This window comes from Microtus oregoni, unplaced genomic scaffold, assembly GCF_018167655.1.
Source record: "Microtus oregoni isolate MIOR12 unplaced genomic scaffold, Mior012 000016F_ref0000370, whole genome shotgun sequence".
Lineage (NCBI taxonomy): Eukaryota > Metazoa > Chordata > Mammalia > Rodentia > Cricetidae > Microtus > Microtus oregoni.
In genome coordinates this window covers 6,864,278-6,892,119 of record NW_024543075.1, presented here as the reverse complement: position 1 = coordinate 6,892,119, position 27,842 = coordinate 6,864,278, and the positions used below count along the sequence as shown (strand labels likewise).

At 47.2% G+C, this 27,842-nt stretch overlaps 1 protein-coding gene across 1 annotated transcript in view; it reads right to left on the bottom strand.

Moving 5' to 3' along the window:
- Positions 1 to 10,846: 10,846 nt before the first annotated feature.
- Tcerg1l (transcription elongation regulator 1 like) overlaps positions 10,847 to 27,842 on the bottom strand; it is a 181,210-nt gene continuing 164,214 nt past the window's right edge. The window contains exons 10-12 of the mRNA XM_041666116.1: positions 19,587 to 19,676; positions 15,933 to 16,051; positions 10,847 to 11,754 (exon numbers count right to left, since the gene is read on the bottom strand). Coding sequence (XP_041522050.1) covers positions 11,598 to 11,754; positions 15,933 to 16,051; positions 19,587 to 19,676 — 366 coding nt within the window. The 3' untranslated portion in view covers positions 10,847 to 11,597. The remainder of the gene's footprint in view (positions 11,755 to 15,932; positions 16,052 to 19,586; positions 19,677 to 27,842) is intronic.

Below are 27,842 nucleotides of genomic sequence, written 5' to 3'. Positions count from 1 at the left end.
GGTGGGTGCCAGGCTCCTGGAACAAAAGGCATAGGCTGAAGGTAGGTGTTTTGGGTATGAGTAGTGAGAGCAGGTGGCCATAGGGTGGACAAGGAAGGAACATTGTACCCATGGGGAGCAGCAGTGAAAGAACTGGGCACTAAGGGCTGACCTGGGCTCACTTTGCCATAATTGGCAACTAATTGGTTTTCTTTAGTCACACAGGCTTTGAAACACGACAAAGAGCTGTGGAGAATGTGGCATTTCTATTGTTTGTGCCCCACATGCTGATGTAGAAATTCTGGCCCCCTTCCTAACTCTCCCAAGCCTCCTTCAAATTCCAGCGATCTGGAGAAGACTCCCAGTGTTTCTGTTGGCCTCCCGAGAGTGGGGGCTGGGAAAGTCTAGATGAAGTACCATGGAGCCTTGTGGCAGTGTGCCTAAGCAGGTGGCCCGAGGGTACGGCAGGCAGCAGGCAGATGAAGCCGTTATTCGGCTGCTCACTTGTGAAAGCATTCCATTTCTGCACAATCTCTGTCTGTGGGTTACCCCATCAGCGTCCAGAGCAAATTGTCTGCTCGAGGCTTTGACAGCAATGAGTTGCCAAAGTCATTTGATTACAAACTTTTCTGTGCGGAGACCCGAAGCCTCTGGAGCAGGACAGCAGCTGTTTTCATTTGTGGTTTGCAAACGGAGGTCACAGCAGGGTGAGAGCATTGGATGAGGTGGCCAAGCTGGAAGCCATTCATCATGTTAGCAAAGTCTCCTCAGTATTGCACATTTGCGTGCAGCCTGAACAGGGCATCTCAGAAACCAAGCGCCCAGGTGCCAAATGAACAGTCGAGTGGATACCCCCAAAGCATCTTCCATTCCGCACATCTGAAGCTTGGCAGAGCAGGAATGGACTTATGTGTCTGTTTCTGGCTGGTGTTCCATGCTGTCAGAGGATCCGCCCATTCAGTCACCCAAGAGACAGCTGATACTTCAGCTACCAGAAGCTGGTCTTGCAGGATGGAAGGCCAAGTAGGAGTCAGATATAAAGATGCCCCAGGACTGCTCCCCAAGTTAGATGTGAAATAAACTTACAGAGCAGGCCTCAGGTTCAAGGTCACTCACTGCTAAGAGTAGCTGTCATCCTACGTGACTTAACTGCAATTAGAAAGGTATTCATGCTTCCAACGAGAGATGACAGTGAGGATGGACAGGTTGGGTTTGGGAAAATGGAGGAGAAATGAGGCAAATGTCAGCAGAGAGATTCTACTGCTGTCTAAATGGTTAGAGTAGGTCATGGGATGTGCCCGACTTTAGCTTCTCTCTGTGACCTAGGTGCATCTATAGGATATGTCCTCCATCCTACTCTGTCCTGCCTGAGAGACTCTGGACATTGCCTTCTCGGGGACAGGGCGGGGGGGGGGGGCTTTCTCTCTTCTAGGAAGAGAGGATTGTGTAGTCATTGTAAACTTTTTGGCCCTGTAATACTTATTCTCATAAAGGAAGCTAGAAGGAAAGTAGAAAAGAAGGAATAGATGGAAGGAAAAGATGGAGGGAAGGAGGAAAATCAGGGAGGAGAAAGGTTGGAGAAAAGAAAGAGGGGTAAGGAGGAAGAGAGCAAGGAAGATAAGCGGTTGCGCATCAAGCCTAAGAATGTTGAGCTTATCGGGAACACAGCCTCTGAGAACCAGGAGCAGTAGGGAGTTCAGCATGCCTGTCTGGCAAAGGACCAGACCTCTAGCTGACCGCCTGGTAGTATTCCAGTGTATACATAACAAAGGTGACCAGAGGTCTTCCAGGGGCTCACCTCTGCAGGGCAAAGTCTCCTTGCCCCTAGAGGATGATTCGCAAATGACTGGCATGTCTGCCAAGTTAACACTGAGTACTCACTGTTAGCTAGGAGCCAAAGCCAGTATAATCACAGATGGAGAGACAGAGGCTCAGACAAACAGAATCCCTGACCCAGAGGTCTTTATCGGGGATCAGAAACCATGGGCTCCTTGCTAGGACTGAAAGGCACCCTGGCTAGACCAGAATCACCTTGGGTGATCTATAGGAGAGCTTGACCCAAACACTGTCTGGCTTGAGTCCTGTGGCCTTGTGGGTTGAAAAGATCCATCTATCAGTCTGTCTGAGATGCTAGGGTTAACACAGAGATTGGCACAGGGAAGTCATTTTGGGGAGTCCAGTGTTACTATCCTCACAAGAAACACTGGGAAAGGACTGGCCTGAGAAAAGGCTATGTTCTCAGCTCTCTGTGTCCAGCCTTTCTCCTTGCTTGTGGCCCCAGTGGGCTGAGTCTTTCTCCTTGTGTTTCTGCATCCCATGTGTGTCTCAGCTCCTATATTCCACCCATCAAATCCCTGTGACTTCTGTCACATAGCACAACCCTCTGTGCTATACCCGCCTTGGTCTCTCTATGGCACTCATTGTGAATTGGCAATGTCATTTGCTTTGGTTTGAGTTTCTGTCTCTCCCCTTGTTAATATGTAAAATCCAACCCCTAAGGTGATGGGATTGAGAGCCCTTGGGAAGGAGGAGCACTCAGCCCCAGGTTGGTGCTCTATTCAAAGAGCCCCTGAGAGCTCCTGGGTCCCTTCTGCCAAGCGAGATTGCAACAAGAGGGTTTGCTCACAAGGATGGCCCCTGGTGGCTAATCTCCATTAACAATGTGACTGGATTTAAAATCACCATGGAAACACACCTGTGGGCGTGTCTATTAGGGTGTTTCCAGAAACATTTAAACTTTAACTGAGAAGCCGGGCAATGGTGGCGCACGCCTTTAATCCCAGCACTTGGGAGGCAGAGACAGGTGGATCTCTGTGAGTTCGAGACCAGCCTGGTCTACAGAGCTAGTTCCAGGACAGGCTCCAAAGCCACAGAGAAAAACCTGTCCCAAAAAACCAAAAAAAAAAAAAAAAAAACTTTAACTGAGAAACTCACCCTGCGTGTGGCTAGGCTGGGGTCCTAGACTAAACAAAGAGAAGGTGAGCTGGGCACCAGTGTTCACCTGGCTCTGCTTCCTGACCACAGATGGATGGGAATCCCTGCCAGTCACGATGCCTTTCCCGCCATAAGCTGTACCTTCAAACTGGGAGCCCAAGCAAAGCCTTCCTTTCTTAAGGAGTTTTCTTAAGGTATTTGATCCCAGCATTGAGAATATGATTCCAGGAAGCCCTTCACGTGGCCTGCAGTAGCTTCCCGCCTCTGGGACCACCACTCCCAACAGACTCTGAATTACATAGAACTCAGAAGATCTTTTCCCTGGTGCCTGGCCCAACTGCTTCAAAGAACACTAAAGGGATAAGTAAAGGATCCCAGGAAAGGAAGGACAGCAGGAGATCACAGAAACTCAAGGCCCCTAGTGATGCTGGTCCCTCAGAGATGAGGGATGAAAAGGTGCATCTTGAAAACTAATGGCCAAATTGTTTTGTGAGAAAACGACAGACATAGGCTCTGATTTCTAAGCCTTAGAGTCCCATGAGGGGAACATGGTCTGGAACTCAAGATGAAGACTTTGGTCAGGGCTGAGAGTGGCAAGAGCAGGAGCGTGGAACATGACGCCTGCTTAAGAGGCAGGCAGTATTACCAGTCACCTGCTGATTGAGACATGGGTCATTTTTGGATCCAGAGTTAGATCATCTGAAGCAGGAGCGGCCAGCCACAGGAATGCCGGTCAGGTACCCGGAGACAGCAGTTTACAGTAACTGTGGCTTTTGCTCAACTGTGGGGCCTGATCTGGGTGGGCAGAGGTCTACTCGCCGAGTGTCATTTGTCCCTCTCACAGGCTGGAGAACCGAACTATCTGAAGGTTCACTTTTCTCTCATCTGCTGATATTGTTTATCTGGCCTGCGATCCATAGTCTTCCCCTAGGCTGAAGCCGCCTCTTAAAAGGCAGCTCCTCATGGAGCCTAAGAGACGTGTCCTCAAGCCAAAAGGACCTGGCCTAGTGGGATCACTCCAAAGCTCTACTGATGAAGGAGGTCAAGATCTGACCCTCTCAGGGTCAGGGGGATGAGAAACAGGGGACACACTTGTCTTTGTGTGTATATATGCCAGCCTGAGTGAGAGGAAGGGAGGGAGATGCTTAACTCTCCCCTCGGAAAAGTCCAGGGGCCCAGAAAGACTACAGCCCCTTGTCTTTCTTGAATCTTCAGTGAACTTAGATTCCTTGATGACCACAAAGTCATGTTTTACATGTAACTTCAATCCAAGTTTTAAATAAATGTGTCTCAGGAAAGAAAAGTGAGGCGGCTCAGCGGGTAACAGCTTTTGTCACCAAGCCTGAGAACTCGAGTTCATTCCCCTGGACCCACACGGTAGAAGGAGAGAAAGGATTCCACAAGTTTCAGCTGATGGCCACACGTGCACCGGATTAAATAAGTAAATAAATAAATGGCCCACATATCAACCAAGCGTTGACTGGCAAATGCCCCTCACCCAGGTGTCACGCTCCAGGCTCCTGCCTCTTGCCTTACTCAGTTTGGTTCACAGTCCTCAGTGGTGAGGTCCAGGCCTTGCTCCCTTCATAGGACTCAGAGGCTTGGGAACCAGAGTCCTTTAGGCACAAATCGCTTACAAATCTATTTGATTGCTAGTCTTTAATAAGCTAAGAAAAGAAATGAAAATAGAAGAGTCGATGAAAGATTATGTCACATGACCCAAACCTGTAAAATCTCAGTAAGATATTTGTCTCCCATTCTGCTCTCTCAAGCAACTTGAACACTCTCATTCTTTGGCCCCCACCCTGACTATTGTCCCCTCCCATATCACCCAGCCCCCTCTCACTAGGTCTGCCTGCCCCAGCCCACCATCTGCGCAGAGGGGCACCAAGGCAGCCCCACAAGGCGTCTGTTCATTTTCCTGCAGCATTTTGTGAAATACCTGGAGTCTCTGACCTAGGTCACAGTTTAACGCATGGTGGACAAAAAAAAATAGAAACAAGGCAAAACTTAAAGGTTTTGAAATAACATAAATGAGCAATGTTCTCCTGTTACTGCATCCGTTTATGGCAGAGCATATGCTGAATGAGGCCAGAGCTCTTGGCAGACCAGAGTCAAGTAATGCGTCATTACTGCCCACACAGAGGCTGCTTGGACAACAGTCTACCCAGGTCGGTCTGTCCTAGCTATATCTGCTAATGGCTCCTAACCTCCCCTTCTGATCACTGTTACCCAAGTCCAGGGAATTCCCAGACCCCTGTTCCTGGGTGGTCTCATAGAACATTCAGAATAAGTGCAGTCGGCCGAGGGTTGAGTTCCCTGAGGAACATCTGCACCAGACAGAAGGTTCTAGTGTGACGGGGGAAGGGATAAATCTCGCCACCAATGAGAAACTGAGAAGTGTTGGGTGGAGATACAGAAAGGGCACCGTGGGTGGGGAAAACTCACCAGCCTGGGCCAGAGCAGTGAGGTTAGGAGTGGGAGCAAATTCCTTGGGAACGCTGTAGGGAAGAGGACAGGGTGGTTAAAGGCACATGCGCACCGAGATCAGGTGGCAGACATGACGTTGACCACAGCTGCTTTCTGAAGTTGCCTCAGCTGCCGCAGTGGGGAGAGAAGGTTCACATATAGCAGTCAGGAACAGGCAGACTGGCTGGCCTCCCAACATACTCTTCCTCTAGGGGGATTCAGTGTCAGTTGGTGGACTGACGCGGGCGGAGGATGCATTATTTATGATTATTTATTATTTAACAGAGAGAGGTGACCGTGGAGTTCACCCCTTGTCACGCTTAGAATTATCATGACATTTAGAGTTATCCTGACACCTGGAGAGCGTAAAGGAAATGGTAAGGGGAGCCTCTGCAGTAGCGTGCTGTCTTTTTGGAATGCTTTAAACATCCACAGAAGATCCCACAGAGTTAGGCACACCTGCAGCCCTGAAAGGAGAACGAGGACTTGAATATCACTGACATGTATACTCCCGAGGATTTATAGAGCGCACCCTTCCCTCCCTGGGTGCACATCTGATTACAGCTGAGCTCTTCTCCATCATACACAGGCCAAACGATCCACAGATGGGCATGAATACAGAGGAGCTGCTTCTAGCACCTCTCTATGACTTAAAGAGTTTCTTAGAATTGCAGGCATATTTATGTGCACAAATTATGTTAGCTCCCACACATGTAGATAAACACGGGCTGCAGCTGCTTTCTCATGGGTCAGGGGTGCCTGCAAACTGTTGTCTTTGTGTTCTGTCCCCCACTGAGGTCATAAACACATGATCCTCTTCATGTCCTGTTGACACCAATTCAAATGCAACCATGTGGTCGCAAGTGTGTGGCACCCACTGCTGCCTGTGACGATAACAGTTCTGGGGCCCGTGGTGGCGGCACAGGTCAGGCCTGACAGCTAATAGTTTCTATACAAGCACCATTGAGAAGGCTCAATGGAGCATTGCTTATAGCAGAAATGGAACTGGAACTGAAAAAGTTATGGATGGCAGAGTCCTCAGGGGATGAGGTACCGAAGGAGCAGGAATAGTAACCTTCCCTTCAGAGTCCCACTGTGTGACAGTTGCCTAAAGAGCTTTGACCAGGGCCTTCAGGTTGTGGGGAGATACCACCAAGCTTTCTTCTTCTCCCACATCCATTCTGCTTCCACTGTTGCTAGACCCAGAAACCTCTAGGACTGAAGCTGATGACATGAAACTCCTCAACCATGAGCATCAGAGAAGAGGACAGGAGAGCAATCTGGGAGACAGATCACATGATAGGTCTGGCCTTCTCCTCTGCCACTGATGATCACAAACCTGTGACCCTGACTCAGGGAAAAAATCCAGTCAGAGACTGAGTCTCACAGTAAAGCATGGCCAACTCAGTCACCCACTAAAGTCACATGGTCAGCCTCCATGTGATAATAGGAGAAGGAACGGAGAGGCATTAAGGCAAAATCATCTCTCATGACTCACTTCTAAAGACGAATGTGAGAATTGCAAAGGTAGTCGATACTCTGTCACCCTGGGCACCTCCAGTTGTCAGAGTTTGTTGACTTCCAGCTATCCAGTCAGTGCTCAACACCAAGAATGGTGCCGAGGACTCCTGGCAAATCCCACAGGTCTAGACATGCTTTGTCTGCAGTATGCACTGATTGGGATGCTCATGTCTCAGTAATTAAAATGGCTCATGCTGTCCCACAGCCACCTCGTTCTCTACATTCTGCCTCAGCGCCAGGAGCTGCTGAGGGGCCAGGGAACCCCAAGAGCCAGGGTGGCTTCTTCTGTTCTGGCACAGTAGGCTCTTCAAACCCTCCATGTTCAGCAGTGACATTGAGATTCAATAGGCAGGTCAGGGGTGGTGAGGAATGAAGGGCCACTTTCCTGCAGGTGTGGAGGCTGGACCATGCTCAGTGACTCTATGGAAGGCAGCTCTGGGTATGGGTAACCAATGTGAGGCATGCACGTGTCCTGTAGGGTAGCAATAGCCTCACTGGGACCCTTCCAGGCACAGCAGAGCTGCACATCTGGTAGACAGGGCACACAGGATGTCAGTTAGTTGGGTGGCCAAGAGCCCATTAGCCCAACTACTTTGCTGTTCAATAAATTCTCCAGGAAAGAAGGCCCTGAGCAGGATGGAGTTGTTCCCTCTCTGTGGATAGAAGTATGCAACTAAGTATAATGGTGGTGGTGACGGTGTTTATGATGTAAAAAACACGATGTAAAACCATGATGAAAAAATATCTGCATTTGAATAAAGTAGAGCAGTGAGGAGAAATTGTCTTCTGGAGGGAAGGGGGCTCACATTCATGGACTGCTAAACATGCTACCCAGCCATGATGGACCATGTGGCTTATGCATGTGACTCCATGATCAAAGCCCAGCTGTCACAGGACCCTTCACTGTGTGCACCTGGCATTTGGATCCCTCAAGCTCATAGACATAAGCATCTCCACATTGTGTCCCATGCCAGTTGTGGTTTGGGTGGAGTGTGGGCCTGTCACCCAGGGCTCATGTGTTGAAGCTTGGTTCTTCCATGTGACAGTGTAGAGGTGTCATGGCTCCTTTAAGAGGAGACAATGCCCAGTGGGAAACCATTAGGTAGTGGGAGCCAGGCTTTTGGAGACCATATAGTTAGTTCTTGCTGGATGACAGACGTTAAACAGGATTGTTGGCTTTGTTCTACTCTCTGATTTTTTTTGTCTTTCAGTTTAATTTTCTCTTTCCCATACAATCCTGACATTGTAATTCTGTCTACACTGAAACCTATAGGAAGAAGCCTGCATCACTGTTCCTTTACAACTGTGAGCTAAGCAAACATCTTTGCTTTACAAGTAACTCAGACTCGGGCATTTTGTGATAGCAATGGAACTCAGACTGATATACCAACTTTCCTGAGATCTCTTCATCCCTGTTCTTCAATCTCATGCTCCCCAAATACTTAGCTAGTGTCATTAATCATGGTCCATATGCCAAAGTTTTCTTTCACAAAATAGATGGCACTGCTTGCAAAATTGCCACTTTCAGAAGCCTGAGGGTACATCCACAATGGGACTTTCCCTTCACCATGGGCTCCGAGGCCTCTCCTGGAGAGCTATGATGGAGCCAGCACTGTAAGAGGTTTGCCCATCAATCTCACCTTGTACTTTTCCTGTTGTCAGAAGATGACAAAGAGCCCAACCGAAGCAGAGGTTTGGGTGCAGACAGAGTGGTCCTCGTTAGAGGGGCAAGTCCAGAGGTGGGAGTTGAGTGGACTGACGGCTTCCAGAGGTGCTCAGACCCAGCCCTGTTGACTGTTTCCATTTTATATAACCTATTCACGTGTTAAGCAAATCCCACACTATGCTGGATGGATGAGACACATTTAAGAATTCCATTCAGACTGTAGATTTGGTGTTCTGTGCTCAGGCTGCCAGTCTCACTGGCAAGTGAGAACTCGATATTCTTTCAGTGAATACTAAACCATGTGGAAAAGAGAGATAATTTTCCAAATGCAGGGACCCTGGAGTTCCCCTGACTCGAAATGAGCCCCTAAAACCACCACTGCTTCTCTAGCCCCTGCTGCCTAAACTCAGAAGACAGCATCTCCTAGGGGTTGCAACACCCCACCCCGACACCTAGCTTAGGCAGATTGGGATAGAGTCTCCCCAATGAGACAGAGATATGTGAGTGGCTCTCCCAGGTTCTGGGGTAAAATTTCAGCAAGTTCTGACCAGCATGACTACACATGGCTTATCTGATTCTCTTTAAGCCAGGCTTATACCCTCTCCAGGCAGGCAGTACCACAGCCATGGCCGATAGGGAACGGCTATTCTGATCACCTGTGAGGCTACTATTACCCAGTATTCCCTGAACATAGATCCCATGACCCTGTGCACCTGTGGTATCAGCAATTCTTTCTTTTAAAAAGTCCTGTTCACGTCACAGGGTGGTCTTCGGTCCTGGATGTCCACTGGTGTGCTGATTACACCAGCACCTGCAAAACCTGCCTTCGACTATAGATCCTGAATCTCAGGAGGGTCCATGAGCCCCCCCCAGCAGAGAGGGCTGAAAGGTTGAAGGGCATAGGTGCGGAAACCAGAGCTCACCATGTGGTGTGGATGCCACCACCGCGAAGTGCATTCTAACATGTGTGAGCTCTATAGGAAGGGAGCCGAGGAGGCTGTCAGTGTTCAGTGTGGAGCAAAGGCATCCTCTTGGAAGAGGGACTCCACAGCCTTGAAGTTAATAAGCTGGCATTCAACAATAGAAAGAACTAGTGTGCTGAGATTTTACCAGGGCTTGTTCCAGTCCATAGCAGCAGGCAGGTATAGGGGATCAGTCTGTCCAGGCAGGCGTTGGGAGTCAGTCTGTCCCAGGCAGGTGTAGGAAGTCAGTCTGTCCAGGCAAGTATAAGAGAATCGGAGTCTATCCAGGCAGATATAAGGGAATCAGGGTCTATTCAGGCAGGAATAAGAGAATCAGGGTCTATCCAGGCAGATATAAGGGAATCAGGGTCTATTCAGGCAGATATAGGAAAACCAGGGTCTATACAGGCAGGTATAAGAGAATCAGGCTCTATACAGGCAGATATAAGGGAATCAGGGTCTATTCAGGCAGGTATAAGAGAATCAGGGTCTATTCAGGCAGATATAAGGGAATCAGGGTCCATTCAGGCAGATATAGGAGAACCAGGGTCTATACAGGCAGATATAAGGGAATCAGGGTCTATTCAGGCAGGTATAAGAGAATCAGGGTCTATACAGGCAGGTATAAGAGAACCAGGGTCTATCCAGGCAGGTATAAGAGAATCAGGGTCTATACAGGCAGGTATAAGGGAATCAGGGTCTATCCAGGCAGATATAGGAGAACCAGGGTCTATACAGGCAGGTATAAGAGAATCAGGGTCTATTCAGGCAGATATAGGAGAACCAGGGTCTATACAGGCAGATATAGGAGAACCAGGGTCTATACAGGCAGGTATAGGAGAACCAGGGTCTATACAGGCAGGTATAGGAGAACCAGGGTCTATCCAGGCAGATATAAGGGAATCAGGGTCCATTCAGGCAGATATAGGAGAACCAGGGTCTATACAGGCAGATATAAGGGAATCAGGGTCTATTCAGGCAGGTATAAGAGAATCAGGGTCTATACAGGCAGGTATAAGAGAACCAGGGTCTATCCAGGCAGGTATAAGAGAATCAGGGTCTATACAGGCAGGTATAAGGGAATCAGGGTCTATCCAGGCAGATATAGGAGAACCAGGGTCTATACAGGCAGGTATAAGAGAATCAGGGTCTATTCAGGCAGATATAGGAGAACTAGGGTCTATACAGGCAGGTATAAGAGAATCAGGGTCAGAGTCAGTTTCAGTGTCCTGACACAGCACGGCATACACTTCTTCCCTCTGGAATCTTTCGAATCCCAAAATCTGCAGTTGACACATTTTTGCAGCCTAAGATGGTCATGGGAGCCTCAGCCAGAAAACATGCTGGTTTAAAATATTTATTGATTAAAAAAAACTTTAAAATCTTATACAAAGATGATGAGAAAAATCTCATGCAAACTCTGGGCATACAATAAAAATAACTCAAATAGTAATATGATGATTTTGTACAAAATAATTCTTTTTAAGAAGGACTTCTGACAGCCTGCGTGGCTCCCTTTTCCGCTGGCTGGGACACACTTTCAGAGGTGACAGTCACACTTAGCCACCTGCAGATGATCACGATCCACAAGGGTGTCAAATGTCTGGTTGTCACTGTGATGAATAAGGGGACCCATTTCTACTACTCAGGAAACAAGGGGCCTTGATCTAGGAACACCACGGGAGGCCTGCACAAAGGGGGTGACTCACAAAACTCTCGGGGAAGTTCTAGACAGTCCTTCTGCGTGGAAGCAGCACCTCGAGATGATGACAAACATTTCCTGCTTCTTCCTTGCCTCGAACCTGCAGTGGGTTTATAATTTGTGTATATTACAAGTAATTTGCATAATTAAAACACTTAAGGACTCGACATCTCATGGCAGTTAGAAATGCATCGAACTGGGAACAATGTACAAAAGAGGGAGCTTCAATATGAAACAGTAATTCTCTGAGAACATCCGGCGCCCTGGCCGCCTGGGCTGTGCAGAGCAGCCGGCCACCGCCACCTCCTGTCTCTCTCCTCATGCGTACACTCAGCTGCCCGTTGTCATATTGCGTTGTGCAGACTCATCTCATTTTCCGGAGCCTGAGTCTGTTTTCCTTGTCCCGTTTCTTTAGAATAAGTATGAACTGGTTGAAAAAGTGCTCCTGATCCTTCCGCTTCTGAACAAGCCGAAACCTCTGATCCCGGCCGTACTTCTCCGCAAACTCTTTAAATGTGGTCCTGAAAGATAAAGGATTTCTGAGACTTCTTCCCAGAAAAGGGGGCCTGTTTTCCCTCAACAGGACAAACAAGCTCCCTGGGACAGGACTCCTGCCGGCTAACAGGCTGAGAGGGGCTGGGTCCTCATTTGACGCATGCATATATCTCTGGCTTCAGGAACCCTATCTCTAATGCCGGTGCAGTCATGCATGCCTCGGCTCTGTGCTCTCAGTGAGCTTCCTCCTGCTATAGGACATTACACATACTGGTACTGTGTAACAAGGCCTCCCCATCCCCCATTCTCCTAGTTGGTACCCATTCTTTCTTAGGAGCCCTGGTCTTTTTTGCGAAGCTAGTTTCCTCTAGAGACCCAGAGAGTGATGAAACACCCTTTCGGGTCCCTTAACATGGAATGTAACTGGACCTTCCTGCACTGGGGTAGAGACACTGTTATCTGCTTGGCTCTCTACTCTCGGCTGACATTGAGTATCAAACCATGGCCAGCAGGTAGGAAGTGTTTGGTTCTCCGTGCAGCAAACATCCTGTCTCCAGACGAGGGATCCTCTGAGAAAACTGCAGAGGCCATCCCTACCTGATCAGTGCAGACAGATCTACCAGCCATGGAAACTAAGGTCTTCAGAGCTATACCAGAACCTGGAGAGGCTGGGGTCCCAACCTGCCCAGATCCAACTTGGAGATTCCAGGAGTGGCAGATTCAGATTGGTCAAGAGCCCAGGATCTGGCATTAGTTAACCAGCCCTCCGCCCGGTCACAGTTATTCTGTGTCTGCCACCCAGAGTTCCCACCATGGAGGATGGTTGACTGTGAACACCCAGTGTGCACAGAAAATCACTCTTTGTTCAGGAAACCATTGTTTTCTTGCTCAATTGTCTTTATAGAGAAGTTTGCATTTTCTTCCACACGTGTAATTATTGTGTTAAATTATTGCAGCTTTTAGTCACTTACACACAAATCACAAGAGCACATGGGTATGGCTGTTAAAAGAACGGTCCTAGGACTTGGATCTGCATTTTCCTCTTTCTATCCTCACCCAGCTGCTAGTTCCCTGCTCTGCCCATAGGAAGCACTTGCTTAATGTGTTCTCTGAACGGAAAGTGTCTTTCTCTGGCTTCCCTCTTCTTCACTTCCTCATTCCCCCTCGATTCTCACATCCCTGCTTCTTCCTCTAGTCGGGTAACAGCTGTGCTAACCTCCCACTTTTGTTAAGGCCTCTTCCAGGTTGACAGCCCATGATGCTCCCACCCAGATCACCTTTGCGGCAACTCTGCAGAGAAACGTCATGGAAGGGGAGGAGAATGACAGCTGTATCTCAGCTATGTTGAGGGCTGGTGCTGGCTTTCTGCTGGTTCTGGGGAGTTCAGAAGGTCATCAGAGTGATGGCCATGAACCTGTGGCCACAACAAGTTGGCACCAGCCTTCCCTGTGCCCCCACAGGTATATCTGGTCAGGGAGGAATGTACACTAAGCTATCCAAGTACGTGAGATTGGCCTCTTGCTGCTCTGGTCCCGCAGGTTCTCAGGAGGGACTTGAGACGGACCATCAGAGTCAGCATGAACAGTAAGTAGCCAAGAGCATTAGAGGCCAGAGCAGCTACTGCTGAAAACACCCCAAGCAAGACTGACATATCTACCTCTTAGGAGAACAAGATGGCTGTGAAGGAAGAGAAAAGGGACATCCTAGAAGCAGATTTGGCTTCTACAAAGGTTATAAACAGCTTTCTAATTATGAAAGTAATATATGCCCAGTGTGCATTAAAATATTCAAATATATTCCACTGTAGTAAGTATTTTACTGTCTGTGTGTTTCCCACAAGTCACGCTGTATCCCTTAAACACACAGCAACATTTACCTACAGCACTGTTGAACAGGAACTCTAGTATTTAAATAAGAGATTAAGCCCATTTGATTTCTCTTACTCATGTTCTGTGTGTGTGTGTCTGTATGAGGTGTTGGGAATGTATTGTGCGATGTTTATGTAATGAGGTATATGGTGTACGTTTGTGTGTAATGAGGAGGTGATTAGATGTGTTGTGTGTACACATTTGTTGTGGGCTTTGTGTGTGTGATGTGTGTGGTGGGGTATATGGGATGGGTATATGTATGTGTGGAGAGTTGTGTGGGCGGTATTGTAAGATGGATGGTACATGATGAGTGTGCTATGTGTATATGTGTGTGTTGTGGGGTATGGTATGTGAAGTAATAAGGGCAGCGGGGCTGCGTCCCCAGCACCCTGGCTGCCTGCTCGGCGGCTAGCTTATGCCCCGAAATAATTACACGGACACTGTATTCTTTTAAACACTGCTTGGCCCATTCTCTTCTAGGCTAATTCTCACATATTAATTTAGCCCATTTCTAATCATCCATATGTAGCACCCCAAGGTGCGCTTACCGGGGAGATTCTAGCCTATGTCCATCCTGGGTCGGAGCTTCATCCTGGGAGAGGGGCATGGCGTCTCTGCTGAGGCGTCTGCTCCGGAGAGCAGAGCTGTGGAGTCTCTGAGCTCACTTCCTCTTCCTCCCAGCGTTCTGTTCTGTTTACCCCACCTACCTATCCTCTAACCAATAAAATGGGCCAGGGCAGTTCCTTTATTAGCCAATGACCTTCCTCCATCATTTCCCCTTTTTCGGTTTAAACAAAAAAAAAAAGGCTTTAACAAGCAAAATTACATATAATAAAACAGTTATCAAGTAAAAGTTTCAATAATCTTTATCATAACTAAGGAAAACTATATCTATAACTAACTATTCTTATCTCCATCAAAGACTCCAGAAAGATACGATACTACCTAAGCAAACAAGAAAAAAGGCCACTGACCTTTTGAAGTCTACAGCAGAAGTACAAAGACTATGGCGGATTTCCCAGAAAATCACAGTGTCTGCCAGACTGAGAAGTACCAGCTTCCCAAATGTTCTGTTGTTAACAGGTCTTTAGAGTAAACGTTTCAATGTCTTTGAAATATTAGATGTAATGAAGTAAGTTCTGCAATAATGCCACATTTCTGGCCCCAGAAAACAATTGTGTGTGTTTGTGGTGGATGTGACATGTGAGGTGTGTGTATAATGTGTGCAATGGGTGTGTAGGTGTGAGTTGTATGTGAGATCTTTCTCCAATAGGTACACCCTATGCCCCCTCTATCTTCAGGACACATTGTGAGGTTCCAGGATTGACACTAGCACCTACCAATGAGGGACAGAGAATATCAACTAAAGCCTTCAACAGCTAAGCGAGGTGACAGCTAGCACTGTTGAGTGCCTTGGGCTGCTCAGGGAGTAAGGGCCACACAGCAAGACTTCATGCTATCCCCTCCGTCACTTTTCAAGGTCAGTATAGTTACCTCCATCCAGATGAGACCATAAAAACACATGAATGTCTAGCTCCTTATCCCCGAGTCTGGTCAGGCCGGAACTTAAATAAAGGTTCCAGAAGGAGATTCCAAACCACTTCTGTGCCTGCCTCCCTCTCATGACCACTCCTGGGTAGATAAGCCAGGCCAGATCCTGACCCAGTATTCGAGGCTCTTTGACTGGAAACCACCCTTACAGATGACTAGGCATACATTTGGATTTTCCTTGGCATCCCCTGAGGTTCCAGCTGCATTCAGCTCTATCCTCTGGATAGGCAGAATGATTTGGGGAGTGTCCAGTCAGTATTAACTGTGAACTCAATTATGGACCAAACACATTACAGACCATATTATGAATGCCCATGTCTTTGCAGAAAAGAACAACTAATATTCACTTCAAATATAACATTGCTAGTTACCATTGAAATAAAAATATATAGGCTGGAGAGATGCCTCTGTAATTAAGAGTGCTGACTAATCAGGCATGAGGACTGGAGTTTGGGCCCCATGTTGTAAGTCAGGTGTAGCCCTGCTTACCATATACCATACCACTGAAGAGACAGAGACAGGACAGAGACAGAGACTGGATCACAGAGTGGGGCCACTGACCTTTTGAAGTCTACAGCAGAAGTACAAGGACTATGGCGGATTTCCCAGAAAATCACAGTGTCTGCCAGACTGAGAAGTACCAGCTTCCCAAATGTTCTGTTGTTAACAGGTCTTTAGAGTAAACGTTTCAATGTCTTTGAAATATTAGATGTAATGAAGTAAGTTCTGCAATAATGCCACATTTCTGGCCCCAGAAAACAATTGGTGTATGTCTCTTTCCATACCTGGGTGATACTTTAGATTCTTCTAGAAGTTTCTTGAATTCCTCTTTGGCTAGCAGCAATTTACTTTTCCTTTCCTTGTATTCTTCTTTTATTCTTGTCTTGACAAACTGTTCAAATATCTTAAAACACATACATGCATGGAAGAAAACCATCATGAAATTGAATGTGAGAAATAAATTCCTATATTCTCAACCAGGACAAAAGTCCAGCATCTGAGGAAAGTGGTTCTTTGTCCTAGCTATAAGATCTATAATGGGAACTCCAGTATTATAATATTGTCCACAAGACTGTGAACTCTAAGGAACAAACCCCAGTTCCCACAATGTCCAGTGTGCTTCTTCCACACAGCCAATGCTTCTGAGCCAACTATCAATCAGGAGTCCTGGAACAGATTTGGACAGCTCTGTCATGTTCCAGAAGCTAGGAACCCTTCATCTGCATCCCCTCCTCATTTTGTACTCTGATGTTTGCAGGACACATAACCTACTAACACTCATATCATCATCAAAGCATTCACATGACTCTTAATCTTCTATACCCCCTTCCTGTGGTTCAGCGATTGGCCATGGAATCTCTGAAAATGACACAAATTTGTAAACATAAAAACTCTGGCATCTCTGAGTCACACGCTCAAGTATCCAGGAAACCTTACTTCTACATGTGGGACTTTGCAATTTCACCAGTACAGACCAAATCAATCCATGTAAATCTCAGGTGTCCACTGGTCCCCAGCATCCCTGCCAGGTAAGGGAGGGGGAAGGGAAAAGATGGTATCTTAAGCCCATCACGGTCTCTGTCCTGATGTTATCTTACTGTTTCATGCCTGTCTGTTTTGTTTCTTATATTTTAAGAGTTGGAAACAGGGTCTTACTCTGCTGCCCTGGGTGGCCTGGAACTCCCTTGATGCCCCTGCCTTAGCTTCCTGATGCCACTTGCAACCATGCCCCTGGCTCAGAGCCCTTCTTGACTAGGGACCCTTTTTACAGGATGTTATACGGGAACTACTGCTTGTCTCCAGAGGACTTGGCAGCACAGAGGTGAAATATTCACAGAGTGCAACTTCAATTTTGACCGTGTGCATACACATTTAAGTAAGACAACAGTTGGCTTATTTTACCTTCAAGGCAAACAGTGAAGTGTGCTCTCCAGCAGACCTCTAATCTAAATAGATAGAAGAAGCAAATGCAGGGCCATTATCCAAATAAAACACGTGGCTCCATCATCAGCCAAGTTTTGCTCTATTCATTTTAAATGTGGGCAGAAAGGTTGGCCAACTGTGGGGCCGGAAATGCCCACACACCTCCCTGCCTAGAACCGTTTATCCACCTAATCAAACTCTCTCCTTTTCCTCTGTTGCTTTATTTAAGCTGCCATAACTCAACATAGCAGATATATTTCCCCGCTAACAAATTACACCAGTTTTACCCAAATTGGAGCACGACTTTTTAAAGGAGAGCACTGGCCGTTATCGCGTTTTCTGTAGGCTCTGGTGTAATAAAATGAAACACTTCTTGTTACCATAGAAACCGGACTGATTAGCACTCCCCTGGCCTGGTTCTCTGTTTAGGCTCACTCCATCTCCTTTGCAGCCCAGGTAACTTCACACCAGGAGCCTTAGCTTTCCCCTGTGAAAACATTGCCACGGGAGGGCTGTGTGTATTCCATTTGATGCTCCTTCTCCAATCCATTTGTAATCTGGACTATGCTTTCTCAGAGAGGCCCAGACTCTGCTCCTTCTTCACAGGCGGTTGCTATGCCACTGATTGTACCATCGCAGTAGGGACACGAGCATTAGACCAGGATGTTCTCTGGAGGGCCCAGAGCATAAAGACCACAAGGCTGGCTTCCTTCCCATTGCAGCACATTAAGACAGTGCTGACATCTTCCTTGGCGATTTCACAGGGATTTCTGAAATTTTTGGCTAAACAATGGACTCTTGGTATAAGATGATTCAAGATGCAGAAACCATGCCTAGGCAACTGTTGACTCCCAAAGCAGGGACAAATGTTACAGCTCTCTCATCTGCTCTTTCTGACCAGGGTCTATGGAAGCCCAGTCTCTAACTTCCTCTGCTGATCTGATATAGAATGCTCTGCCCTTAGACACCAGGCAGTGGATGATGGCTATTGACGTCCTGTCTATGAACCAACTCCCTCCTGCCTGGGTGCTTGCTCTCCTAGACCTCCCTCAGGATGTCACTTAGGGGTCAAACTGAAATTATCGGAGAGCCTCAAACTCTACAGGGCTTATATTTTTTTTAGCTTCTTCTGAAATGATGCTAGCCTCTAAAAAGTATAAATGGCATGCAGAAAGCGAGTAGACACACCAACAAGAAAGCAAAGCCAACCCCCGCCCCGACACACGCACACAAACAAAATGGCTCTTTGTAAAAGCACAGCCTATATGTTTATAGGCAGGCTTGACACATTAGCTGTTTGCAATGGCTCTTCACACACAGGCGAGGCTGCCTCGGGATCTCATGGCATCTTACAGTGTAGATGAGCTTTCTCTCCTACAAAGCGCAATTGAATTTTTTGCTTTTTAATAATGCAACAAAATGGTGAAATAGTATCAATTATTAAAATCTAAAGTTTTCTTTAGCTATAGGAGAAAACACATGTAGCCAAAACTCAGCTCACTAGATTGTGGGCTTAGTGTCCTCCCATACTTGAAAGTTTTTCTGGAAAAAGCAAAAACTCTGTGAAAAAAAGTTATCTCAAGTTGCTGAAAGGACAAAGGTGGAGATTCCAGCTGCCCAGTTCAGGAACCCCTACCCAACCTGTTGGAGGAAGAGTTGCTAGTTGTGCAGCAGGAGGAACTCGGGGTCCCAGGCTAGCTGAGAGCACCTGGGGGCATCATTTAAACCATCTCGGTGTCTGCTTGTAGCCACTGACAGACTGACTATAAAGTTGCATATCAATGACTTGTCCGGGTCGTGGTAAGAATCTGTCAGCTCACACATCACTGAGTTCCTGGAGATCCTTGGCAATGACCCTCCTTTCTGCTAACACTGAAGCTCCTCCTTCTGCAGTTGCATTGTGTGGGAATATACACGGGGGTGGGAGGGTCTCACGAGGAGTCTGGACAGGTCTGAGACTACAGGTATAGCTCTCTGTCTTTACAGTTCTTCCCTCCATTCTGCCTCACAGCCTTAGCTAAGGTGCGATGCCCTCAGCCCCTCCCTGGCTCCCCGTCATTCCTCTGTCTATAGAATCTGGAAAGGCAGAGTTGGCTCTGTGAAGTTCTTACCAATAAGCCTGAGCAGACCTCTGGCAAGTCATTCTTGTAAAGAGCCTGGTAGTGTCTACTCCAGGTCAACCTCGACATTTTCTGGAGCCTGTTTTCTGGAACGCTACCTTTTCCTTTCATTGACTCTGTTCCCTAGCCTCTCCTGGTTTCCTGGTAACAATATAACACCTTAAGTAGGTGGTAGTGTTGTTGACACACTGAGTACAGTCATTTGGAATGATCCAGGGTTTGCACTTCTATCTTAGACTCAGCCATTCTCTGCAGGAGTCACAACCAGGCAGAACAGCTCCAGGCCTGAGCCTCCTCTGTCCACACAGCGACACTCCCAAACCCTCAGACTGGTAGGGAACCAAGCAGCCTCTCAGCTCCGTTTCCAGTCCCCATCTCACCTCGCCCCAGCATTACCTGCTTGCGTTCCTCCGAGTTTAGCAGGAGATATCGTGGGTCAAACACAATTTTATGCAGTTCTTTCTCCCAAGTAGAAAATGCTGACACCTGGAGAAAGATATTCGATAGAGCTGCTGTTAGCATCCAATACTGAGCCTGGAGTGTGCTGAAATGATCAATGGTTCAAAAAAAAAAAAAGCAGCATTAAGGTACAATGGATTCGGAGAGGTGTGTTGGGTAAGAGTGGGGGACATATCCAACATACCATGAAAATCAATATAAAAAACATTAGAAAATTTAATTTCCAGATGTCCGACACAACTTCTGGTATCTTCCAGAAGCCTGCTCTGATCCACAAGCGTAGGTTCCTGCAGGACGAGCACGAGGCATTTCACTGCCATGTCTTGAATGGTGAGAGGAGGCTCCTGGGAGTTTTCAGAGCCCTGCAGGCTGCAGCCGTGTAGGAAGGTCTGCAAACAGGCTGGTCTTGGTGAAATTTCATCTAATCTTTTAAAATTTACATTTAGCTGTTCTCTTTCTATTTTTAAAGTAAGGTTGCTTGTTTTGGGTTTTGTTTTGTTTTTTTACAGTAGTTTTCAGATTTATAGAAAATGTGGAGACTATTACAGGAAGTCCCCATACCTCTCTCCAGGTATCCTTTATCACTGAAATCTATCAATGAGCTTGGCATAGCACTGTAAAAACTAGATGGCCATTTTAAACAAAAGCCCCCAGATCATGTGGATTTCTTTGGCTATCTTGATTTTTTTTTCTGTCCTAGAGTTTCGTGGCACAATGAGTCTCGTGTCTGCTGAGTTCCCCTACATTCAGTCATTTCCCAGACTCTCCTTGTTTCTGATTGGTCCTGGGAAGACACACTGCTCTGGCCTTCTCCAGAACTCCTTCAGGTTGGGGGATGACCACAGAGCCAATGTGCCGCTTCCGTCTACACCATCCCTGTGACTCACTGCTGATGGGACCCGGGCCTCAGGCTAAGGTGTGGGCTCAGGGTTCCCTGGACAAGTAGGTCACTTTTTGGCACTTTGCATACTACACCTTGGCAGGAACAGTATGCCATGCATGTAGCGGGTCATACTCTGCCTCTATGGGTGATTTGGAATCCTTCCGGTGGGATATCCCTCTGGTATCTTATTATTCAGCCTTTCTCTATAGCTGGGAAGACACCTGGGTGTGTGGTTCCTCTTCTCAGTCATGGTCCTGTGCTACCTTATTTTTATTGCTGTTCAGCTACTTCAGCTCCAGCTACCGAGAGCTCTATGGTTGTGCCACAGATATCTGCCATGCTCCTATCCTGCCTTGAAGGCATTAGTTCATTTGCTGGCTTTTCCCAAGGATCCAGGCTCCTCTGTGCACTGCGCGTCTTAGCGTTTCAATCAGCCGACTTCTCAAAAGTCCTGGTTTTCTTAATCAGAGAACAGAAATAGAAGCCAACACCTGGGCATGGGTACATCACCGCCGAGCAGCTCTTGCCTCCAAACTCTCGGCTGATAAACAAGGGAATGTTTAAGTCATTTAAAAATAATTTGTTCATTTAAAAACATCGACTTAATATTGACTCTGCCTTGGCCCCACGCTGTGTACTGAGAATGTAGAGAAAATAAATCAAGACCCTGGTATCTGAAAGGCCCTGGTCTTGGGTAACACAGATGAGGGAACTAAGGGGCTCCCAAAAACCATTCTGAAACACAAATACTCAATCAGGCTGAGGAAGGAAGCTAGGAGGATGCTCTAGGATCAGCTGTACATGGTTGCGAAGGGCAACACTCATGAGTTAATGAGAAGGTGGGAATTCAAGGGGCTGGACGAGGTTGGGGGGTGAAAGAACTTCTGGAAGGCTGGAGACAAGTATAGGCACAGTGACTCATGCAGGAGACTATGAGATGGCTACAGCCTCAATGTTATCCTGAGGACCATGGGATGAGAAAGACCAGGTCTGGCTCACACTTGGAGAAACCATAGAGATCTGGTAGGGGTAGGATCCTGGGCAGGAAAGGGAGGAAAACTCCCCAAAAGTTAAATCCATTCATGTTGTTTTGGTTTTGTGTTTTGAGCATGTGTTACCCAGTTCACAGAGCCATTTATGGAGGCTGTGGAAGCTTCCAGAGATAGCAGCTAGTTGGAGGAAGTAGGTCACCATGGGAGGTCTTTGAATGGCAGGAACCATTTGAGGCTTTTGAACAGGAGAGATGACTCAGAGGTTAAGAGCATTGCCTGCTCTTCCAAAGGTCCTGAGTATAATTCCCAGCAACCACATGGTGGCTCACAACCATCTGTAATGGGGTCTGGTACCCTCTCATGTCCTGCAGGCATACACACATACAGAATATTGTATACATACTAAATAAATAAATGAACAGGACCCCTGGTTCCTGCTGTTTCCTGTTCCAAGGTGGTGTGAATGGTCACAGAATCCTGTCACCAAGGACAGAACTGCTCTTTCGTGGGCTCCCCACAAGGGTGGAAGAAATCCCCCTGAAACCCCAAGCCAAGGTAAACTGTGCTCCTGTAAGGACAGCAGTTACAGAGGCACAAAGGACTAATCCTGAGTGAGGACCCGCTTCAACCAACACATGTATGCTTGCGCATCATGACAGAGGAATCTTCTCCATCAACAATTCTGTCTTTAATAATCAGCATTCTTTCTGTCTATCCCACTAACCCTTTCACTGGCGAAGTGACCCAAGTCTACACAGGACTTTTCTCCATGACTAAGCATGTGGTACAATGTTGATGTCATGGGGAACAGGGGCAGAGTGGCTGGGGGAGTGACTTCCACAGGAGGATCTGGAGCAGTGATGGGCAGAGCTGTGGCCAGACTCACCGAGCTCAGCCAGATGGGCTCATTCTACTGTGGGGACCACCTGGGAAGGTTCCTTCAGAGAGGGCTGAGGATGGCTATCGAGTAGGTCATATACTCAACTGTGACAAGGTGTCTAGATTTTAGAAGATCTAGAGGTGTTAGAAGGAGCTATAAAAATACATGTATATGCCGGGCGGTGGTGACGCATGCCTTTAATCCCAGCATTCAGTAGGCAGAGGCAGGCGGATCTCTGGGAGTTCGAGGCCAGCCTGGTCTTACAAGAGCTAGTTCCGGGACAGGCACCAAACCTACAGAGAAACCCTGTCTCGAAAAAAAAATACATGTATAAAGCTTCTCAGGGGAGTCTGTCATCCATGAGGGAGGCAAAAAAGAAAAAAGAAAGAAAGAAACTTGTATTTTGGCTACGATTTAAGTGATAAACCAACCCGGTCATCTCACCCATGGCCATGCTGACAGGTCCCTTGAGTTCACATGGGTCTCAGCTCCAGAGCTCATGGCTGAGAACAGGGATCATCCTCCACATACCCCACCCACACCTAAGGACGAGGCTGCTCAGCTATAGGACCACGTTGGCATGCTACCCACTCTGCGAGTCCAGAGACCCATGCCACTACTTCTGCTTTTCCTGACAGTGTCACCACCCTCCTCCCCTTGACCCCTAATGCTTCTTTGATTATCTAGCATGTTCCTTGATTTGGTCTCAAATGGTTGAATTCTTCAATCACATTTAGGCCAGTCCCCGCGGTGTTTCCCCTGTGTCTGACTGGGACATGTGTCCCCTCCCCAGTCCTCTCTGCGGCCCCGCTCTGTGACCCCTTCTGATAGCCAGAGGACCTGAGCATGTAGATGACTACTACTGCCCATATCGGTGGGACAATCTTCGTGGTTCTAGATCTCATTTCTCACGGAACCAACTGCTCAGTGTCACCTGCTGTCATCAGAACCCTGAGAATGTAGACAAGTGTTCCTCATGACCCAAGGTGAGTGGTCCTTTCTCTACGTCCAGCATCTCTCCCTAAGGATGACAGGGTATCCTCTGCTTTGTCTCTGCCGTCTGAGTCACCAGATGCTTCACCACTTCCACAGTGGAGGAAACTAGAGTCATGTGTTCTGAAGCCAGGCCCTGAGAGGGAGCCACAAGGTTAGCTGTGACTGGGGAGGGGGTGTCCATCCCCGAAAGGTATTACCATCGCATTGGAGCCGGCATTGAGGAGCCATCCCAGCAATGGCTGGTTAGTATGAGCGTCCCCGAGGCTGCAGACCCTGTGTGGTACTATGTCTTGAGGAGCTAGTGCAGAACAGGACATGGGTATAGGGAAATCCCCCATTCAGGAGAAACCGGTAGCCTGTTTGCAGCTCCAGGAGCTTGAGTTTTCATAGTATTGAGATCTCCATTTGTTCAACCTGTAAAGACAACCTTGTAGAAAAATCCAGAAATGTTTCCCAGATGGAGTAGCAAGATAGGAACCCCAGGTTGCAGCCTCTGGTGATGGTCACCTGGTATCTGGATGAAGAAAGTCATCTCCAAGTAGTTCCCCTCAGCCAACATCCTTTGCTCCACTCACAGCCTGAGCCTTCATCAAGAGCTCTCCATCTGAATTCTCAGTTCCTCACCTCTTCAGCTGGGCACCCAGCAACCTCCTGGTCGGAGCCTACATCCCTTCTCAGCTTTAATATGGCTGCTCCCTAAACAGCCTGGATGTGACCTGCATCTTTTGTGGGCCCCATGTACTCCTAAGCATTCACTCTAGGCAAAGAGAGTTTGCAGAGGACAAGATCCTTCGAAGCACCCCAAAGCCTCGCAGCTGCCTAGCTCTCCATTCTGTAGATGAGTAGGGGAGGCCCCATCAGACCTCCCAGGGAGTGATCAAGGACTTGTGTATGGAAAAGAACTACCGTCTGGGAGGGGAGCATTTGCAAGGAGCAGCCAGAGTAAACCACTCCATCTCCGTCCCAGCATTAGCCAAACCTCTCCAGAAACTGAGGAAATCGGATTTTGTGCTACCCCTGGGGATGATTCAGCTTTGAGACGAATGGATTTCATTTAAACAAAGTGGTCAGGCATGTTCAGAGATGGCCAAAAGTGCAAGGATGCAGGTCCCATCTGCCACTGACAGCCCCCGGCCATCTGGGGTTATTAATGTGGGTCAGACCTGAGCAGGCGTGTGGGAGTGACCAGGGCTGTCATTAACCACCCTGTCATAGCCAACAGAATATTCCTTTCATCTTTCCAGCTAAAACGTCTTGTATTTTCCAATCCTTGGACCACAAAGAATCTGGGGATCCCAGATGCTCAGGGAAAAAAAAGTGCTGGCACTGAGGTAGTAGCTGTATGATAAATTCCTGCCCATAAGGGGATCTTGGCAGGGTAGAGAATCCAGGCACTAGCAGTCCCATCTGATGCCTGCACTGGGGGGCCAATCACTCCTGCAGGAGTCTATGACATACAGCATCTATACACATATCTGTACTGCCCCTCTGCCATACACAGAGCTCAAGCCTGTGATCTTTGGGCATCACTGACGGCAACTGACAGCTGGACTAGCATTCAGGGGCTGGAACCTCTTCAAATAGTTTATTTCCATCTCAGACACAAACCCATTTACTTCAGACACTAATGTTCCTCACCAAATTTGATTACCAAGCATTGTCTTGTCTCTCTTGATTCCCTGGTACATTGAGATGGCCGCCTTAAACCTGGGCTTCAACTACTTAGCCAATTAGAAATGACTTCTCCTTCATTAACTACAAACTGTCCTCCAAGGAAGTGTTCTGAATCCAGGCCACTCTACTTCTGACAGTACCATGGACCTCTAAAGCAAAGCGTGCCTCTGTCACAGTCTCCCCAAAGGGCTCACCCCTTCCTTCGGTCCCAGGCCCATGAACAGAGCTAAAGAAATATCAGGACTGGTGTTCCAAGCCCCTTCCTAGACTCTAGTACAACGAATCATTAAAGTTTCTATTCACTGTAACAATATGGAAATTATTTTATATTGATTAAAGAACACAGGAATAACAGACATGTATACAGAGTGGCCTGCAATTATGGCTGCTGAGAGACCCCTGGGTCTCTTGGTCATGGATGTGTCCCTGAATCCTCTAAATCTCTTCTTAGTGCTTGTGAGCACACTCTGCTGGCCCCTCTTCCCCCTTCCATCCCCTCCTGGTTCTCAGGCAAGGATACAGAAGAAGTCCTTTTTCCCTGAGTACAGGGATCGATCAGAAGGGCTCCAAAGGAACACAGAGACCACTGGAAACTTGGCCACACTGAAGAAGACTCACAGATGTCTCTCCCTTCAGCTCTGTTGAAATTTGAATATGAAATGCGCCCTCTGCCCCACACATAACATACCCACAGGCTCATGTGTTTGTGGTCCCCAGCTGAAGGGGTTATTCTGGAAGATTGTGGAACATTAGGAGGAACATTGATGGAGGACATGGATTATTGCGGATGAGGCTAGAGGTTTTATAGCCCAACCTCTACATCCTGTCTACTCTCTGCTCCCTGACTGAGAAGACAGTGCAGCCAGCGACCACAGGCCCCAGCCTCTAGGCCTTCCCATCATGACAGACTTTCTCCTCACACTCTGTTCAAATGAACCTTCTCTTCCATTAGCTTCTTTGTTCGAATATTGTGTTACAGCAATGAGAAAGGTAATTAATGTGTCATAAAGATTCAAATTCCACACAGATTTTGAGGAGCATTGGCTGTGTACTCTGTGCCTTCCCAGTGTCCTCTCCTGTGGCCCCTCAGCTGCCGTAACTCCCTGAAGGTTTTGTAGAAACAGAATCTTGCCTCTTTGGAATGCTGTTCTCTTTGATGGAGTCCCTGAGAATGTTTCAAGAACCTTTGTTTCTAGCGCTGATGTCCCTGAGAAGTACAGGTAGTTGTAGATAAAACCAAAGACTCGGGCCTGGTGTGGGAGGCCACCTTCTCCTCTGCTGAAGGAGAAGTCATGGTCACTGTTTGAGGTCTCTTAAGCACAGCTCTGGCACAAATGCTTGGCATAGCTGGTGTATCTGAGGCGGGAATGCAGAATGGGTGAGCTGGTAAACACAATGGTACACAGTGTATGGGAGATTCCGACAGAAGCTGCCCAGGTTTCCATGAGATTTCTCTGAATTTAATTTAGAGAAGTGGGTTTCTTCTTGGGTGTGAGTGTAGCTCAGCAAGTAGAAGCAGGAATGGTTCCTGGAGTCCAGAAAAGTCCAGATGAACGCTAGGTAGAGAAATAAGTCCTGGACCACAGGGCGGGGCTGCCACTAGCATGGATACCCTGTCTTCACACTGGGACACAACACTCTTAGCCTTGCCTCTGGTGCTCACAATGTTGTACAGCGCTCGTGATTCTTTCTATTTTTATAAATAGACCTTTACACGGCTATTCCACACACAGCTGATTCATTTGCTCTGAGGATTATTTTCACATTAGAGACTGTTATCCCATCTTGAAATCTGAGCAGGTGGCCACAGTTCCCCAACGGTTTGCAATTTCTTCTAGAGAGAAGGCCCCGGTCACACCTGAGGCACTACATGGCCAAATCCCAGGGCAGCCGATCCAGGGAATAGGGATGAGGGGCATAGAGGCCAACAGAAACAAATGGACCAAGAGGGCTTAAAAAATAGTAAGTAGCAAACGCTTAACCTTCCTGCTATTCAGTGCTGATTGGGTGAGCTGGCAAAATAAACCATAGGGACTTTTCAGACTTTGCTGGTAGGAAAATATACTGAATTAGAACAGCATCTTCAAAAACAGTGTGATAGCAGAAGTCAAATGTTTATATTCAGAAGGAAATAAATCACACACACACACACACACACACACACACACACACACCCTGATAGAGAGAGAGAGATACACCCACACCCACACAATTTTATATATATGTGAGTCAATGAATATTATTTAAACAGCAACAGTGGAAAATACAGCAAATGGATCCCAGTTTTCCAGATTGATAAAAACTGGTATTTCATCAAATATTCCATTGTTCATCAAAAGTATTTCCTAGGGGCTTGGGTATATAGCTCAAAGTAGAGTGCTTGCTTAGATTTTGTGAAGTTCTGGGATTGATCTCTAACACTCACCCCCTAACACACACACACACACACACACACGAGAGAGAGATTTCATAATAGTTCATACTAATTTAATTATGAGCTACTTACAAGAACACACAGTATGTACATATGTTTGCAAATTAAGTTGAATCTTATGGTATTAACTGAAAAGAGAAATTGATTCAACTGTGTCCAATTGAAACTCAGTATCAGATATACTATAAAAGTCTTTAGTCTTGATTTTTTAAAAGTCTCTTTAAGCTTTATTTTGTATTTTTGGGTGCTGGGGCTGGAACCCAGGGCTATGCACATTTGACACACATGTGCCATCACTGATCCTATGAAATCTATTTCTAGGGGGAAAGGTATG